The following is a 19,483-nucleotide window of genomic DNA, read 5'->3' on the forward strand; positions in this document are numbered from 1 at the left end:
TAAAGGAGTGCTCTCAAGTACCCACTCTTGTCATTGTTATCCCCCTGCCCTCCAGATTGTGTTCAGCTCCAGCCTCCTTCCAAACAGAATCCTGACTGCTTCCTGCCTCTATCTTCTCCTCCTCTCTTGTCCTAACCATCTTCCGGAGGACAAGGGAGCGGAGTGGGTGGTGGCGATGATGAGGGGAGGAGGCCAGCCCTGACCAGGAGGAGGCGCTGGCGTGCCGCAGACCCAGCCCACGTGCCGGTGGAACAAGCCTGACCTTGGTGATATTGCTGCCGAGCGCCTTGCCCGGCTTTAAGCCGCTTGCTGGGGTGGGTGGAGGGCTAGCCGGCCCCCTCCCGAGGCTCAATTTAGCCCTCTAAGCCTATTAGAACGCAGGAGCCTGCTCTGCCTGGCCCAGGTGCTGCCGGGAACCCAAAGTAAGCTCCAGGGCTCTGAGAGCTGTTCCAGAAAGTCCTGGAGCTTCCTGGGAGAAATATTCTGGAGGACTCAAATCTCGGCCTTTCTGGGAGTGTGTGGGTCAAGCGGCTTCTTCCCCATAGCGTTGCCCATGCAAAGGAGTTACGTCCTTTTGAGCAGCCCCTGAACACCAGGGCTTACTTTTTTAAAAGAGTTTAAAAGAGCTTTCCCCCCTTCTAGAGGCACCCATCTATTAGGGCTTTTTTGCTCCATGCTTGAGCCCCAACACACACACACACACACACACACACATGCACTGAATACACTTGGAACTCTCATTCCTTGGGCACCCCAGGCTGATTCACGCCAGGCTACATTTCGGTGGCGCATTTGCCACAGGGTGGTCCCCGCTGTATCCAAACCAGGTGCCCGACCGTTCAGCTATGCGCCCCCCCAAAGGTGCGCGGCCAACCTAGGAGTCAGGCTCAGGTCCGCAGCACGACAGGCAGGGATGCCAGTCCCTCTGCTACAAACGCTGCATGTAACACAGCGTTGTGATGAGTGTGTCTGGGTGGGAGGAGAACGGACCACTTGCTGGGACGTGGCAACTTGCAGTGGTACTGCAGGAAGGTGGTAGAAGCAGGTGCGACATCTCAACGGACGTCCGGCTGGCTAAAAGCAACTCCAGTCCCAGTTTAACGAGGCCTGGGAGTATATTGTGACACTGAAAAGTCATATGAATCGGGCCCAGACAGGTCTGCCTCGGGAAAGCCTTCCTGATTCAAGGCTCCCTAGCCCAAGAAGCCCCCTCAGTGGGGCTTGAGGGCCACTAATATCGTAACAGATGGGCAGGTCCGCCCTGAGATGCAAGTGATACTATCGCTGGCTCTCTTCCAAGCCCAATTAAACACATTTTTATTCTCCTGTGGGTTTTTTTGTTTTTTTTTACAGGGGATTGATCTGCTACGAGTACTATAGCTGTAGTACTGCTGAAAATGGATCTGCTGCCAAGTCATAGATAGCTCAGCTGCAAATCTTTTTTTTTTTAATCAAATAAATTTTATTAGTATTTCCCACACAACAACAACAACACGAAAAATATCGAAAAATAACAATACACAACACACAAAAACCAACATTTGAAAAACTAAAAAAGCAACAACTAAAAAAACACAAAACAAATCCACATCTTACAAGTTAATAATATAAACACTAAAAAAAACAAAAAATGTTTTGTTTTGTAGCTGAGCTGCAAGTCTATTGTTTTGCTGAATTATTATGATTGCTGTAAATACTAATTATGCTTATCTGTATTGGGGGGAGTTTCTGGGAACTGGCACGAAGTGTTCCCTGTTGCTCATCCCCACTATCAGCCACTGGACCCAGATGTGGGCAACAAGGTCTGGCCACTGGCCAGAACACTATTCCTCCCCCCCCCCCCCCGGTTTGGCCCAGCATGATGGGCAAAGGTACAGCCTACAAAGCTCTGGTCAATCAGCTGACTGTCACCTCTTGCAAAGCCCTGACATCAGGTGGAAGCAGCTGGACCCAATAGGGAGGCCTGGTGGGTCTCATCATATTCGCAGGCCAAAGAGTCCTCCCTGCTGCCCTAGGCTAACCCAAGACAGCCAAGTCTGGGGCGGGATGGGGGAGACTGTTTCCTTCCAAAGGCTTGCTTCTGTCTGCCACAGAGGGGACATACAGTGGTGCCTCGCAAGACAAAATTAATCTGTTCCGTGAGTCTCTTCGTCTTGCGGTTTTTTCGTCTTGCGAAGCACGGCTATTAGCGGCTTAGTGGCTATTAACGGCTTAGCGGCTATTAACGGCTTAGCGGCTTTAAGAAAAAGGAAACAAACTCGCAAGAACTCGCAAGACGTTTCATCTTGCAAAGCAAGCCCATAGGGAAATTCGTCTTGCGGAACGACTCAAAAAACGGAAAACCCTTTCGTCTAGCGAGTTTTTCGTCTTGCGAGGCATTCGTCTTGCGGGGCACCACTGTATTCTGCTCTTGGAGGCAGAGGAGAACTCCACTTCCCCTGAGCAGGGTGCTCCGTGTAGGACAGGAGTGAAGTAGCGACTGAAGACCTGTATTTATAAGAGAATATAAACAGGGCAGAAGTAAGGCATGCCCTCCTGAATAATCCCCAAGCGTGGCTCACGTCCCGGAAATCTTCATCTTTCATTTTAGCTGTTAGGGTTTGACTGATATCAAAGTTTCCATCGCTCAGGACTGTGGTGGGGTGGAGATGGGGGTGGGGAGAACTTGGAAGAATGGTGCATCAGTGGGGGTTCTTGGAAAGGAGCCCGGACTTGAGTTGCCTCTTCCACAAGAATCATTTCCTACCTGCCCTAGCCCAAATACTTCACCCTTCCCTTCCACAGCCACTGAATTCTTGACCGCTTCCTCCCACCCAGCACTGCGAGCGGCACATCCACGCCTTGCAGAATCGCATCCTGGAGCTGCAGCAGCAGCTGGCCGTCGCCGTCTCGGCGGACAAGAAGAAAGACAGCATGATAGAGCAGCTGGATAAGGTGAGCCTTCGACACGACAGGTGGGTGAGTGGGTGGGTGGCCGAGATGCCCGGAGACAGGCTGCCCAGGAGCAGCAGCAGCGGCAGGTGGCTTGGAGTTGGAGCATCATTGCTGGAGCCATGGGCAACCCAGGGCATAGAGGCAGGAGGCCTCTGAATACAAGGGACTGGGGAGTGCAGGTGAGGAGAGCGCTGCTGCTGCTGCTGCTGTGGTCAGGTTCTGCTTGTGGACCACAGTGAGAAGAGGATGGTAGACCAGGGAGAAGAGTCGGTGGAAGAAGATTGGAAGAAATTTAAAGACTATCTACAGAAATATTGTAAAATTAATGAATGTTAGAATGAGGTTGGATAAAAAGTTAAGTGGTTTTTAGCTATAACGCTATAAGGAATATGAAAAAATGGAGTATTAACACGTAAAAATTTAATGTTATAATATTTTAAAATTAAAGACTAGGATAAACAAAGAGGGAAAGGATTTGCTGAACTAATAAATTGAATTGGAATACAAAAAAGGGAGGTGTGAGGAGGTCTGGGAAACAAGCAAATGAAAAACAAGTGATGGAAAGATGGAATTGTTTTTTAACTATTTTTATTTTGTATTTTTCTTTTTTTGGTTTTTCATTCTGTAAAATCTTAATAAATATCTTTTAAAAAAAAAAAGAGAAGAGGATGGTGGACTAGATGGGCCTCATCTGGCAGAGCTCCTTTCAACATTTTTACATGTAGCAGCTGCTGGTCTTAGCAACTGCAGGGAGGGCAGTTCTTTACAATCTCCTGACCCCTGGGGTGCAGGAACCTTTGGCCCTCCCAGCTGAACTACAACGCCCACCAGTCCCAGCAAAGCACGGCCCAATAGTTGGGGATGATGGGAGCTGTAGTTCAGCAGCGTCTGGAGGACCAAAGGCTCCCCACACTGACAGTAGCACCTCCCTACTGCACCCCTGAATGCTCTTTTCAGTAAAGCCTGATGATTGGGGCTGTTTCAAAGGCAGGACTTGCAGCACCCCCCCAGGGCAGCAACATAACCCATTCATTCATTCTATTTCTAGGCCACTTTCGACTCGTACACGTATCACAAAGCAGCTTACAAACAATAACGTAGCATCACAATTGCAACATGGATCCAATAGAATAATGAACAAATCCTCAGTAAAGCAATTGCAAATCACCAGCGAAATGAGGACCTCCTATAAAACGCTGTTAATGAAACAGCTAAAAAAATAAGCAAAATGGCAGAGCCACAACGAAGGTCATATTATAAGATTCACAAAGCCTTACAGCTCTCATAGGGGATGCGGGTGGCGCTGTGGGTAAAAGCCTCAGCGCCTAGGGCTTGCCGATTGAAAGGTCGGGGGTTCGAATCCCCGCAGCGGGGTGAGCTCCCGTTGCTCGGTCCCAGCGCCTGCCAACCTAGCAGTTCGAAAGCACTCCCGGGTGCAAGTAGATAAATAGGGACCGCTTTATAGCGGGAAGGTAAACGGCGTTCCGTGTGCTGCGCTGGCTCGCCAGATGCAGCTTTGTCACGCTGGCCACGTGACCCGGAAGTGTCTCCGGACAGCGCTGGCCCCCGGCCTCTTGAGTGAGATGGGCGCACAACCCCAGAGTCTGGCAAGACTGGCCCGTATGGGCAGGGGTACCTTTACCTTTACCTTTACAGCTCTCATAACCCACAAAACAATATTAATATTAGCAAACTCGCAACCGAAAACAAACTAGGCACTGTCAAATTGCATCCAAGGCTTGAACAAGGATCTCGGGTTTTTCCCAGAGAGCTCCCCTGCCTTGCTCGGGCTCTCAGGTTCATTGTACAGGTCCCAAAGGTGCAGTTGCTGGAGTCTCAATGCTCTAGTCACCTCTGCATGTAAAGGAAACAAGAACAACCCTCATATTGAGTATTTACCTCTGGAATGGAATTGAGCCCCCAGCTGGTCAGTTCAGAACAAGCCCTTTGCAAGCAAGCAAGCAAGCAGTGGTTGAGTCCAGGCCAGAAAGATGGCCTTCCAGGGAACAGAGTGGAAAATTGACTACAGTTTCGACAATACACCAGTTCTCTCTCCCTGCCCAGCGAGCGAGGGATCTCTTGACAGCTGGGGAACCCCCTGGATCCCTGCAGGGGTGGGAGCGGGGGGAGACAGCCAGTTGAGCCTCTCATTCTCCTTTCCACAGACCCTGGCCAAAGTGGTGGAAGGCTGGAACCGGCACGAGGCTGAGCGAACGGCGACGCTACGCAGGCTGCAGACGGAGAAGGAAGGGCTTGAGCAGGCGCTGGGGAAGCAGACGGAGGTGGGGTTTTGGGCCACGGATCTCAGCAGGGCAGCAAGAGGGCGGGGTTCCAGCTTCGCCCATCGGTAGGCAGGCGCATGGGGCCGCCAGGAAATTTGGAGAGAGGCACTCTGTATTTTGCAGCCGCGCTGGATCAACTATGAGGCAGAATGGGGCAGCCCCCTCCCTGTTGCTCTTGTGCACAACCCCCCCCTCTTTTCTGTGCTGGTGGTCAGAGCTACATATGCCACACAGGACCCTGTGCTTGTCGCCTGAGGCTCTTCTCTGTGTCCCCCTCCCTGAGAGGTTTGATGGGTGGCAACACGAGAACAGGCCTTTTCGGTGGTGGCTCCCATGTGTGGAATGCTCTCGCCCGAGAGGCTCACCTGGCGACATCATTATGTCTTTAGGCACCAGGCAAAAAGATCCTCTTTTACTCAGTCCTTTGGCCATTAAATAATCTATTGGGGGAGACTGTTATTATGATTACAGTGGTACCTCTGGTTACGTACTTAATTCGTTCCGGAGGTCCGTTCTTAACCTGAAACTGTTCTTAACCTGAAGCACCACTTTATCTAATGGGGCCTCCCGCTGTTGCAGCCGCACGATTTCTGTTCTCATCCTGAAGCAAAGTTCTTAACCCGAGGCAATATTTCTGGGTTAGCGGAGTCTGTAACCTGAAGCGTATGTAACCCGAGGTACCACTGTACTTTATCATGGTGCTTTTTATTATGCCTTTATCATGGTGCTCCGTAAAATGTCTCCTTAATGTTGTACACCGTCCTGGGGTCTTTTGATAAAAGGTCTATAAATCAGAATAATAGTAATAATAATAATAATAGGCTCGGGGGCTGCTGAATCTCTCCCATTGAGATTCGCTCTCAGTCTGGTTGACGTCTCTCTCTGGGATGGGCTAAGGGGGGGGCACCAACTTGCCTTTTGCTTCAGGCAGCGAAATGTCCCAGGCAGGCCTGGACGGAACCAGCAACCCATCACCCCGGGTCTAGGAAGGATAGAATAGAATTTTATTATAACGGTCACAGACCAAAAGCCCGTTAAGGTATCTTTGGGGGTGGTTATTATGGTCACAGACCAGTTCTGGGTCACTTACAATATCAGGAAAATCATAAAACACAATGGTCTAGGAAGGACGCAGCTGGGGGCCCCCTCTGTCTTCGGGAAATGGCTAACTCTTCTTTCCTTTAGAAAATCTCGGAGGTGGAAGAGCGCCTCACACAAGCCTTGTCTGCCCTCAGCCAGGAGCAGCAAGCGGCCAATCAGTTCTGCAAAGAGAAGGAGGCTCTGGTAAGAATCACCTTCCCTGAACCTTCCCAAGCCCCTGCTCCTGTGGGGTGCAGTCCTCTAATCCAGGGCGTAAGCCCCATTGGGCTCAGTGGAGCTTAGGAGTAAGCATAGAATGGCCTCCCAGTAGCCCTTCACCTTTCCAGTGGCCCCTGCCCCTTTAATAGGAGCGCAGAAGAGGAAAACAACCCACACCTGCTGAAATTCTTCTTCCGCTCTGCTATTAAAGGTACAGGAGCCCTGTCTTCTTTCTGCCCCCCATCATCTGGCCCTATCACCATGAGAGCTGAAAAGAGCCCCACTTTTGGGGGGCAAGAGGCTGCTGACTCTCAAACGCCACAGGGAGTTGCCTGGCGCCTCCCATTAATGCCCTTCTCGGGGCATCGTTCTGGGCTCAGGAATTGGACCCCCCGAGACCTTTCTCGCATCAGAGCTGACAAGTGCGCCCCGTCCCCCTTCCATCCGCTCAGGAGGAGGAGAGGTCCAGGCTCTCTTGCGACTTGGAGGAGGAGCGCCGGCAGGTGCGCAGCCTGGAGGCGGAGTGGAACCTGGAGCGCCGGCAGCAGGAGACCCTGCGGGCCACGCTGGAGGAGCAGCAGAAGGCTTGGGCCCAGCGCGAGAGGCAGCTGGAGCAGCAGCAGCAGGTCCTGCAGGAGGAGAGCCGCTCCCAGCTGGACAAGGAGAAGGTGAGAGAGTGAGAGGCTCCTCCCAGGCCTTCTGAACCCCTTGCAGGAGCGGTTTCCCTCCCCATTTCAGAGCACAATCAAAAGCATGGGTAGGCAAACTATGGCCCGGGGGCCGGATCTGGCCCAATCTCCTTCTAAATCCAGCCCACAGATGGTCTGGGAATCAGCGTGTTTTTACATGAGTAGAATGTGTCCTTTTATTTAAAATGCATCTCTGGGTTATTTGTGGGGCATAGGAATTCGTTCATTTCCCCCCCCCAAAAAAATATAGTCTGGCCCACCACAATGACTGAGGGCAGTGGACCGGCCCCCTGCTGAAAAAGTTTGCTGACCCCTGATCAAAAGCTTTGCCTCGCAGGCAGTTTCTTACACTAGAACCCATGGACACCCTCTGAAGTTATTACCCATAGTTGCACTTAAATATATACATGGTTCTTGTCGCCAGTCATTGTAAATGGCATGGCCAAAGGAAATGGGATGTAGAGAGGTCAGCCTGTGACCGTTCACAGGAAACAGTAATTGATAACACAGACATTCTGGCATCGGCGTTAGCATTAGCAAATGTTAAAGTAAAAGCATTGTGCCAGTTCTATTAACTGTGGGCTGTGAGTGGAGTTGGAAACTTAGTAGGTTAACTTGAGAATAAGCCTACACTTGAGATTAAGCCTAAATTTGAGAATAAGCCTAAACTTGGATTAAGAACGCTGCAAACCTGGAAGTAGGTGTTTTGGTTTGTGAACTTTGCCTTGGAAGCAGAACATGTTCCGCTTCCTGTTGAGGGTGTTCCGTTTGTAAATAGAGTCCCCTGCTGGTACGGGAAAGCACACCTTGGTTTAAGAACGCTTTGGTTTAAGAACAGATTTCCGGAACGGATTAAGTTTGTAAACCAAGGTACCACTGTAGTTCAATTTTGGACAATTTTTTAAAAGAGAGCTGGTTGCAATCCTGAGCTTACTTGCTAGCAAGCAATTCTCACCAAATTCCACGGGTAAATACTATTTTTATCATTTAAACAATGCTCTTCAGTGTGCATAGGATGGCTCCTCCCCTCCTGAGCTTACAATATAAGCTCAGACAAGGCAGCATCCTATATTCCTATCCCCTTTTCAATCTCTCCTACCCTCTCTTGGCCCTCTTTCAGAAGGACTCAGCCCCACCCGGCTGTCCTACTCCAGACTCCTGCCTTCATTTTTTTACTGAGGCTGTAGCAGGCAGGCTCAATATGGAGAAGAGCAGCTCAATTTCTGGGACTGCTGTAGAAAAATAAGTAGGGCTTTGAGTACTTTATCAGTAGGGTTTCTTACCTGGCCGCTCGGCTGCAGTATTCCAGCACAAGGAAGGGCCACAGTCCTTCTGTAAGGAAACCCCTTCAGGAGAGGCGTGGCCTTTTCTGCCTAGTAGGCGGGGCTGACTCTGGCTCCGCCTTCGCACCATAGCCTCTTACCCGGAGCACAGAGGCAGGGGAGGCCTTGCTTGCCATGGAATCCCAAGGCTGGGAAGAACTACCGCCCTATGGAAGAAATCCCCACCCTACGGAGGAAAAGCGCAGGCCGCGGCGGCAGCAGCCTTCCCAGTCTGTGAGTTGTGGGGTAGAGATGTCTCATTCTGGTTTGGCTGTGTGCGTACGTGGGCCAGCTGTTACCTGCGGGTCCACGTCTAATCTTGGTTAACAGGACTAGGAAAGAACTTCAGAAAACAATATCCATGGCTCCAGATCTGGTTTAATCACACACACCAAAGCCCCTGCTGCTTTTGCTCACTTTTCTGTTTCAAGGAGCCCTTTAATTTTTAATTTTTTTAAATAAATAAATAAATTTGTTGATCAATTTCCACATAACAAATTATCAAACCATATAGTCACGTGCATTATTCCCCCCTCCCTTCCTCCCCCACCAAGGACTTTCCTCAGCTCCTCTCCCTGATTTCTCTTCCCACATTTCCTCTGCATATTATAAAATTGTACATATCCTTACATATCTATCCATCATGTTGTCAACCAACAAATTTGTGTATGTTTATTCAAAACCTGCCAAGGGGTCCAATTCATTTTGTTGTCTTTTTAAATAATTTGTAAAAAGTTCCCATTCCTCCTTAAAGTCACAGTTCTCCTTGTCTTGCAATTTGCAAGTCAAAGATATATTCCTCTATTTTACAATTTTTTTCCTTCCCTTTCTTATACAATTCTGAAAAGTATTTTACAAATGCTGCTCTTATTTCCATCATCATCATCATCATCATAATAATAATAATAATAATAATAATTTTTTATTTATACCCTGCCCTCCCCAGCCAAGGCCGGGCTCAGAGCGGCTTACAAGCAATAATAAAAACAAGAAGAATGATTACAACTTAAAAACAAAAATAAAATACAACATTAAAATAATGGAACATTAAAATATTAAAATGTAGCCTCATTGAAGAAGGAGAAGGAAAAGAAAAAAGAAAGAGAGGGAGGGAATCAAATTGGCTCCAAGCCAAAGGCCAGGCGGAACAACTCTGTCTTACAGGCCCTGCGGAAAGAAATCAGATCCTGCAGAAATCAGATCTTGTCTGTGATCTTTAATTTTTAAGGTTTCTAGTCCTGAGTGATTCAGAGAAAAGCTTTAAAAATATTCTGCTGCTCAGAAGCAGGATTCCAGCAAACGTCCCTCATCTGACTCCTGTGACTTGCCGCTCCTGTGTTGTCCCCTTTAATAGCTAAGGCAGGCCTTGCAATGCGTTTACTCCCCAAATGATTGTTTTGCCACCACAGAGCGTCAGGTGAACAGCACCTGATAGACTAGGCCAATGGTCTTCTCTAACCCTGCGTTGCCACAGGGTTGGTGTCGTTATACTAGCCTGCTCCCCCTTGTGTTCTCTTGCAACTAGTTTTCGGAGGCAGCATCCTGTCTCTTAACCTGGAGGGGTTTGTTGCCATGAACCACCCTGTGATGTTCAGATGAATGGCAGTACCTCGGGTTACATACGCTTCAGGTTACATACGATTCAGGTTGCAGACTCCACTAACCCAGAAATAGTGCTTCAGGTTAAGAACTTTGCTTCAGGATGAGAACAGAAATCGTGCTCCGGTGGCACGGCAGCAGCGGGAGGCCCCATGAGCTAAAGTGGTGCTTCAGGTTAAGAACAGTTTCAGGTTAAGAACGAACCTCTGGAACGAACTAAGTACTTAACCCGAGGTACCACTGTATACAAATTGGGTAGATAAATAGCTAGCCAGCCGTGATTCAGTCCTGGTGGCTTATCCCACAATCATCTGGCTTGGCCACGGTGAGAACAGGATGGTGGACTGCGTGGGCCATTAGCCTGATCCAGCAGACAGGCACTTCTTACATTCCTTTCTAGGTTGGGTTGCGAATGTCCCCTACCTCCAACCTTGGAGAGTGGCTGCCTGTCAGTGTAGGTAGCACTGCACTAGATGGATCCGTGATCTGAGGCAGCAGCTTAGGGGAGGAGTGGGAAAGGGGGGAGATCAGTTTGGTGTCACTCAGGATTTCCCTGTTTTTGCCGGCGCGGCTTCTGTGTGCGCCTTATTCTACCACTTCACTGGCAGCGATTCATCGGGTAAAGCTTTTCCAAACACTGCGCCAGAGAAGGCAATTGTTGGATTTCTGCCTCTTGGGTCATCCCTAAAGCCACAGGAGGCCTGCCAGAGGGAAAAAACAACAACAGAGGGTGCAAATTTAGATGATCTTAAGTAGCATAAGGGACGCGGGTGGCGCTGTGGGTTAAACCACAGAGCCTAGGGCTTGCCGATCGGAAGGTTGGCGGTTTGAATCCCCGCGACGGGGTGAGCTCCCGTTGCTCAGTCCCTGCTCCTGCCAACCTAGCAGTTCGAAAGCACGTCAAAGTGCAAGTAGATAAATAGGTACCGCTCCAGCGGGAAGGTAAACGGCGTTTCCGTGCGCTGCTCTGGTTCGCCAGAAGTGGCTTAGTCATGCTGGCCACATGACCCGGAAGCTGTACGCCGGCTCCCTCAGCCAATAAAGCGAGATGAGCGCCGCAACCCCAGAGTCGGCCACGACTGGACCTAATGGTCAGGGGTCCCTTTACCTTTTAAGTAGCATAAGAAACCATTTTGCTAGGAATAAAATAAAAGCCTTCGTTCTTTTCTGCCACTCTTTTCTTTCTTCTGTAGTCAGCCTTATAATTCTGGATTCAGATTATTCCCACCTGACATAGTCTAAACATGGCGTTTGTGATGAGCGGAAAGCAACGGCAGATGATCTGGGAGGCTCCAGGCCTCTGCTTTGTTTGAGTTAATTCCTAATTCCTAGTTCTGCACAATATATACGCAGGTGGCCAGTCCCAAGTGGGAACAGGCTGGAAGGCGAAGCCGTCTTGCCTCTCTCCCCCTTCGAGACGAATAGCGAACTGATCCAGCTGCCGCGCAGATTTTATGTTGTTATTTTCATGCAGCCATTGAGCAGGTTGCCCTGAGAGCCTTGCTTTTGGAGGGAGGGGCAGCGATGAGAAGGGATTTCCCCAGGGGGACGAATCCTTCCCCTCACATTTAGGCAGAACCCAGGTTGCTTCAGAGTTGCCCATGAAAATCTGGGACGGTTCAGACGGGGCTTTCAATGGTATTTGTTGCTCAGGGAGAGGATGCGGCCGGGGGGGGGGAGGTGTGGGGGGCACAGAACACCGCAAGCTTGGAATGCAATTGGGAGGCAGGCTCTGTGAGGAGGTGGTGGTGGGGTGCTTGGAGTCTCAGCTGCTTCTTTCACCAGATGTCAAAGAGAACAACAACTACCAGACTTTTAGAAGACATCTGAAGGCAGCCCTGTTTAGGGAAGCTTTTAATGTTTGATGGATTACTGTATTTTAATATTTTGTTGGAAGCCCAGCCAGATGGGCAGGGAGTGTGGTACAGTGGTACCTCGCAAGGCGAATGCCTCGCAAGACAAAAAACTCGCTAGACGAAAGGGTTTTTTGTTTTTTGAGTTGCTTCGCAAGACGATTTTCCCTATGGGCTTGCTTCACAAGACGGAAACGTCTTGCAAGTTTGTTTCCTTTTTCTTAACACCGTTAATACAGTTGCGACTTGACTTCGAGGAGCAACTCATAGAACGCGGTGTGGTAGCCTTTTTTGAGGTTTTTAAAGCTTTTTGAGGTTTTTGAAGCTTTCCCAAAACTTTCCCGACACCGTGCTTCGCAAGACGAAAAAAATCGCAAGACGACAAAACTCGCGGAACGAATTAATTTCGTCTTGCGAGGCACCACTGTATAGTGGTTAAGAGCAGTAGATTCGTAATCTGGTGAACCGGGTTCGCGTCTCCGCTCCTCCACCTGCAGCTGCTGGGTGACCTTGGGCCAGTCACACTTCTCTGAAGTCTCTCAGCCCCACTCACCTCACAGAGTGTTTGTTGTGGAAGGAAGGGAAAGGAGAATGTTAGCTGCTTTGAGATGCCTTCGGGTAGTGATAAAGCGGGATATCAAATCCAAACTCCTTCTTCTTCTTCTATTATTATTATTATTATTATTATTATTATTATTATTATTATTATTTATTATTATTCAGTGCCCACCCTACTTCTCCTCTTCACCCCTTGTCTAGGCAGTGGCCCAGCGCGAAGCTCAGAAAGCGTCCGACGCCCAGCGTGTCCTGGCCTCCGTGCAGTCGGAAGTTCAAGGGCTGGAGGCTGAGCTGGAGGCCATGCGCCGAGAGAGAGACAACCTGAAGATGGAGATGAGTTTGGTCAAGGTAAGGTGGGCAGCGGCCTTCCCAAGCGAGGGTGCTGCTTTTGGGGTGGGTGGGGGGACCACAGCAAATATCAGAGTTCAGACGTTTTGCGCAAAAGGAAGTCCTCTTCCATGCAGTGCGTAGTTAAACAACTACCAGACTTTTAGAAGACATATGAAGGCAGCCCTGTTTAGGGAAGCTTTTAATGTTTGATGCATTACTGCATTTTAATAATGTGTTGGAAGCTGCCCAGAGTGGCTGGGGATAATAATAATAATAATAATAATAATAATAATAATAATAATAATAATAATAATAATAATAATAATAATAATTTATTATTTATACCCCGCCCATCTGGCTGGGTTTCCTCAGCCACTGTGGGCGGCTTCCAACTGAATATTAAAAACAATACAGCATCAGACATTAAAAACTTCCCTAAACCGCACCGCCTTCAGTTGTCTTTTAAAAGTAAAATAGTTGGTTATTGCCTTGACATCTGATGAGAGGGCGTTCAACAGGGCGGGTGCCACCACCGAGAAGGCCCTCTGCCTGGTTCCCTGTAACCTCACTTCTCTCAGCAAGGGAACCACCAGAAGGCCCTCGGAGCTGGACCTCAGGGTCTGGGCTGAACGATGGGGGTGGAGACGCTCCTTCAGGTATACAGGAACCGAGGCCGTTTAGGGCTTTCAAGGTCAGCACCAACACTTTGAATTGTGCTGAGAAAGGAGGAGTTTTGATTGCTGCAGCTTCTCCCTGCTGTTGCAGCTCCGTGATTGCCAGTGCTGGAACTCTGATGACGGACGTCATGCACCACTCGCCCAGTTATCGAGTTGCTATGGCTAATAATAATAATAATAATAATTTTATTATTTATACCCTGCCCATCTGGCTGGGTTTCCCCAGCCACTCAGGGTGGCTCCCAACAGAATATCAAAAACGTGATAAAACATCATGGGAAAAACATGACTAATAAAGAATTACTCCTAATAATGATGTTAAAGATACAGCAGTCCCATTGAGCTCAGTTTGGTACATGTACCTCTTTGATTCAAGGGCTTTCACCTTCAGCTGAAGTCTTTGTACCTGGCCTTTGCCAGCTCCTTGAGGACTAGGAGCGTGTCAAGTCTTAGATGCAACACTAGAAGCTTGAAGTGATTTCCCCTTCCATCCCCACCCCGCCCCCTTTTGCACGTAGGCACGTTACGAGGCACAGAAGGTGAAGCTGGAGTCGGAGCTGAAGGTGGCCTTAGAGCAGCGGGTGACGGAGCGCATGGCTGAAGTTCACGAGGAGAGCTTGCGCCAGATGAGCAGCATGAGGGAGCAGCACAGGTGGGGCGGGGCTCTAGGCCCTTCTGTGCCAAGCGAGAGGGAACCCCTGTCCTTAGATGCCAGCCCAGATAGCCAGCTCTCCTTCCTGGCTCTGGAGACGTGATAGAGGTTTATAAAATTATGCATGGCATAAAGCAAAGTCCCTCCCATCTCATAACATTCAAAACGGAGATTTGGGACAAAGAAAAGAAAGTACCGTATTTTTCGCCCCATAGGGCGCACCTAGTTCTTTTGGGGGGAAAATAAAGAAATAAAATTTTATTTCCCCCCCCCAGCCCCCAGAACAGGCTGCTCTCCGCAAGCCGTGGGAGCCCTCCCACGACTTGCGGAGAGCTACCCGAAGCCCGGGGCGCGACTGCTCAGCACGCCCCAGGCTTCGGGATAGAGGCAGCTCTCCGCAAGCCGTGGGAGGGCTCCCGCGGCTTGCGCAGAGCTACCCGAAGCCCGAGGGGCGACTGCTCAGCGCGCCCCAGGCTTCGGGATAGAGACAGCTCTCCGCAAGCCATGGGAGCCCGGCAGGAACTCCCGCGGGCTCCCAAGGCTTGCGGATAGCTTCCTGAAGCCTGGAGAGCGAGAGGGGTCAGTGCGCACCGACCCCTCTCGCTCTCCAGGCTTCAGCGAAAGCCTGCATTCGCCCCATAGGACGCACACACATTTCCCCTTCATTTTTGGAGGGGAAAAAGTGCGTCCTATAGGGCGAAAAATACCTTTTCATGCAGTGCATAGCTGGAACTGTGGAACTCGCTTCCATAAAAGGCAGTGATAGCCATTGACTTGTATAAAAGAGGATTAAACAACTTAAAGGAGGAGAAGGAGAGGGCTGTCGATGGCTACTAGCCATGATAGGTACGCTTGCGGGTTTCCCACAGGCAACGGCTGCTTGTGAGAACAGAATGTGGAGCAGGTGGGCCGTGATCTAATAATAATAATAATAATAATAATAATAATAATAATAAATTTTTATTTATACCCCGCTCTTCCCGGTTCAGAAAACCAGGCTCAGGGCAGCTAACTACTGATTTAAAACACTTAATTGATGCAACAAAAAACAGCATAAAATACAGTATAAAACGTGAACAATAAATTCAGAATTCAAAAATCAATTTGGGAGGGAAATCCATCCAATAAACATTAGATGATCACCAGGGCTAGCTGGCTAAGTTAGTCGTATTTGGGCCAGCGATGAGACCAGGGGAGAATTAGCTGTGGGATCCCAGAGCGGCGGGTAATCTTCATAAAAAGGGGAGGGGGAGGGAAGGAAGGGGAATAAAAGATCAGGCTAAGTTCAAGTTGAAAGCCAGGCGGAATAGCTCTATCTTACAGGCCCTGCGGAAGGAAGTTAAATCCTGCAGGGCCCTGGTCTCACGGGACAGAGCCTTCCACCAGGTCGGAGCCATCACTGAGAAGGCCCTGGCCCTGTTGGAGGATAATCTGACTTCCTTAGGGCCCGGGCTCTTCTCGTGTTCTCTTGTTAGATCAAGCCAGCCACTGGCTTTATCTTGAGACAGGTGGGGAGGGGGGAAGAGCTTCCCCTTGCTTTCATAATAAAGCCTTTCCCTAAGGTTCCCTGCCCTCAGTTAATGACTGTGCTAGGGAAACGGAGTGAGGATGAGTGGATTCAAGATGGCTCCTTCTCGAGCCCATCCCTGCCTTTTCCCAGATCTGCTGCTGCTTGGGGAGCTGTCAGCGTCTTGGCTTTAAACCAGAAGTTCTTGTTTTCGGAGTCTGACCCCTTTCCTTCCCTTGGCAGGAAGCAGCTGCTGGAGCTGAGCGGCCACCACGAGAAAGAGCTGGCCAGCCAGTTAGCCCAGTTCAAAGCCGACCTGGCGGAGAGGGAGGAGAGGCAGAGGCACCTGGCGGAGGACTACGAGTGCAGGTGCCTGGAAGCGGGGCGAGGGGGAGGTCTTTCTGGGGGTGCTGGGGAAGATGTGTGTGGAGCCAGAGAGAAGGGGAAGGAGGGCTGGGCAGTGTCTGGTTTTCAACATTGCGATATATCACCAGCTAAACGTCGCGGTATATCAATATATCACAATGTCTCAAATAAGGATGGAACTATGTACAGTGGAGGGACGCGGGTGGCGCTGTGGGTTAAACCACAGAGCCTAGGACTTGACGATCAGAAGGTCGGCGGTTCAAATCCCCGCAATGACGGGGTGAGCTCCCGTTGCTCGGTCCCTGCTCCTGCCAACTTAGCAGTTTGAAAGCACGTCAAAGTGCAAGTAGATACTGCCTTCTGGCAGGAAGGTAAACGGCATTTCCATGCACTGCTCTGGCTTAGTCATGCTGGCCACAGGACCCGGAAGCTGTACGCCGGCTCCCTTGGCCAATAAAGCGAGATGAGCGCCGCAACCCCAGAGTCGGCCACGACTGGACCTAACGGTCAGGGGTCCCTTTACCTTTACCTTAACTGTTATTTTATAGTTCAGTGCAATGGGGCGACACAACTCAGGAGAGAAGCACATGCACACACATCGTGATTTGCCATATATTTGCCATATATCACCATGTTGAATATTATGAAACTGTTTCCATGATGTGGAAGGCTGTCCTAGAACCATGGTGTCTTTCCCATCTATCCCATAACCCCACCCAGGATCTCCAAGCAGCAAGAGGAGATTCGGGAACTGCAGGCCAAGTCTCGGCGGCTGGAGATGCAGCGAGCGGAGATGATGAGCCAGTTCCAGGCTATGATGAAGGCGCACTGGAACGAGGCCCTGCGCCTCTTCACCAGTGGCAGCCCAGCCTCCCCACAGCCCGACACCAAAGCCCAGCAGCAGCATCAGCAGGTGAGAGCCTCCTTGGCACCGTAAGCAGAGCTGTCCTCACTCCTGTCACTCCTGGCTTTGACCCTAACTGGAAACGTAAATGCTTGAGGAGAAGAGTGGTGAGGGCAGCCTTTGCCAACACAACACTGCCCACGTGGGAAAACAGAAAATAATTTTTTTTTTTTAAAAAAAAAACCCACTGCCCAGATGTTTTGGGCTGTCACTCCCATCGCAACTAAAAAAGTTTGAAGTAGGACTTGCCTTGGCACAAGCCATGCCTGGTTATTCTTCAGCAAGGCTTGTTCTTCGGCATCAGCCTTTCTGAAGCTGGCGGCTTCCTAGCATTCCAAACTGCAACTCCCAGCTGGCAACTACCGCCACTTGCTTCCCTTTCTTCTGGACATGGGGTGTCTCTCCTTGGAGTTCAGCCGTGGCTGGGAGTTTTAGAAGGCGTCAGCTTGGGGGGTGTGTGGCAGCAGCGACTACTATTGTTGTTGTTGTTTAGTTGTGTCCGGCTCTTCGTGACCCCCTGGACCAGAGCACGCCAGGCCCTCCTGTCTTCCACTGCCTCCCGCAGTTTGGTCAGACTCATGCTGGTCGCTTCGAGAACACTGTCCCACCATCTCGTCCTCTGCTGTCCCCTTCTCCTTGTGCCCCCCATCTTTCCCAACATCAGGGTCTTTTCCAGGGAATCTTCTCTTCTCATGAGGTGGCCAAAGTATTGGAGCCTCAGCTTCACGATTTAGTATAGAGGAGGGAGAAAGGTTGTTTTCTGCTGCTCCAGAGAAGCGGACACGGAGCAATGGATCCAAACTACAAGAAAGAAGATTCCACCTAAACATTAGGAAGAACTTCCTGACAGTAAGAGCTGTTCGACAGTGGAATTTGCTGCTGCCAAGGAGTGTGGTGGAGTCTCCTTCTTTGGAGGTCTTTAAGCAGAGGCTTGACAAGCATATGTCAGGAGTGCTCTGATGGTGTTTCCTGCTTGGCAGGGGGTTGGACTCGATGGCCCTTGTGGTCTCTTCCAACTCTATGATTCTATGATTCTAGTAACTGCTAAAACTGACTCCTGCCCCCACATCCCTTTGCCGTACGTGAACACTGTGTCTTACCTGAACCACATTGCTCCGCTCTTCTGAAGCATCTGAAGGGTGGTGAAGGCGGGGCTGGGAGAATGAGCTTCGGATTCTTGGTTTGACTCTTGGGCTTGGAACTCACTGAGTGACCTTAGACCAGTTTCCCCCACCTTCCGAAGCCTCACCTGCAGTAGCAGCTTCACAACACTATCCTGGTCAGTTTATTTATTCGTATTGTATCGTAAAAAAGATTTTACTTTCTTGGGCTCCATGATCACTGCAGATGGTGACAGCAGCCACGAAATTAAAAGACGCCTGCTTCTTGGGAGAAGGGCAATGACAGGCCTAGACAGCATCTTGAGAAGTAGAGACGTCACCTTGCCAACAAAGGTCCGTATAGTTAAAGCCATGGTTTTCCCAGTAGTGATGTATGGAAGTGAGAGCTGGACCATCAAGAAGGCTGATCGCCGAAGAATGGATACTTTTGAATGATGGTGCTGGAGGAGACTCTTGAGAGTCCCATGGACTGCAAGAAGATCAAACCTCTCCATCCTGAAGGAAATCAGCCCTGAGTGCTCACTGGAAGGACAGATCCTGAAGCTGAGGCTCCAGTACTTTGGCCACCTCATGAGAAGAGAAGACTCCCTGGAGAAGACACTGATGCTGGGAAAGATGGAGGGCACAAGGAGAAGGGGACGACGGAGGACGAGATGGTGGGACAGTGTTCTCGAAGCTACCAGCATGAGTTTGACCAAACTACGGGAGGCAGTGGAAGACAGGAGTGCCTGGCGTGCTCTGGTCCATGGGGTCACGAAGAGTCGGACACGACTAAACGACTAAACAACAACAATCGTAAAACCTTTATTGGCATCACATACAGCATCCAAAACAAATCAATGCAGAATTACCACTTCCCCAGTGGCACAAAACATTTGCTTAAAAAAAGGAGGCAGAGCAGTCTATCGTCACATCTCTTGGTCTCCAGGGAGACCAGACGTTGGCAGTGTATTTCGACGACAAAAAACCAAATAGAGATATTTAGCCACTAACTTGGTGAGATCCTGATCATTCCCCAGTAATAGAAAATGTATGACCTCTGACTGGTTTCCATTTGGGGATACAGAGTTGTTCTAGAAATTGCTGGCGGAGATCAGCATACAGTTTACAATTAAGAACCATATGTGTAAGGGTTTCCACCAGGTGGTCTTCACCTGGGCAAGTTCTTTCTCCTTCCCCCCTGCCTGAGAACCTTCCCCAAAGGAGGTTGGATGGATTTGAATTAAACCTGGCCAGCGAAAACGCCCTTCTTTCTTGAGGGTTAAGCAGAAATTCAAGGTAATTGTGGTTAGTTTCATGTGCCCAAGAAAGTTGAAAATAAAGAGGGGAGCATGTTTTCTCTGCTGCTACTGTTAGTTCTTGGCGTTCAATATCCCACAACCTAGTTAGC

The 19,483-nt window shown here is 49.8% G+C and overlaps 1 protein-coding gene across 4 annotated transcripts in view; it reads left to right on the forward strand.

The window, feature by feature from the left end:
- CNTROB (centrobin, centriole duplication and spindle assembly protein) overlaps positions 1-19,483 on the forward strand; it is a 35,927-nt gene that overhangs the window by 9,724 nt on the left and 6,720 nt on the right. For all 4 annotated transcript variants that reach the window (XM_077916849.1, XM_077916850.1, XM_077916851.1 and 1 more), the window contains exons 6-13: positions 2,818-2,934; positions 5,100-5,216; positions 6,402-6,500; positions 6,968-7,183; positions 12,738-12,884; positions 14,062-14,195; positions 15,946-16,071; positions 16,789-16,981. In XM_077916849.1, coding sequence (XP_077772975.1) covers positions 2,818-2,934; positions 5,100-5,216; positions 6,402-6,500; positions 6,968-7,183; positions 12,738-12,884; positions 14,062-14,195; positions 15,946-16,071; positions 16,789-16,981 — 1,149 coding nt within the window. The remainder of the gene's footprint in view (positions 1-2,817; positions 2,935-5,099; positions 5,217-6,401; positions 6,501-6,967; positions 7,184-12,737; positions 12,885-14,061; positions 14,196-15,945; positions 16,072-16,788; positions 16,982-19,483) is intronic.

This window comes from Podarcis muralis, chromosome 13 (assembly GCF_964188315.1).
Source record: "Podarcis muralis chromosome 13, rPodMur119.hap1.1, whole genome shotgun sequence".
Classification (NCBI taxonomy): domain Eukaryota; kingdom Metazoa; phylum Chordata; class Lepidosauria; order Squamata; family Lacertidae; genus Podarcis; species Podarcis muralis.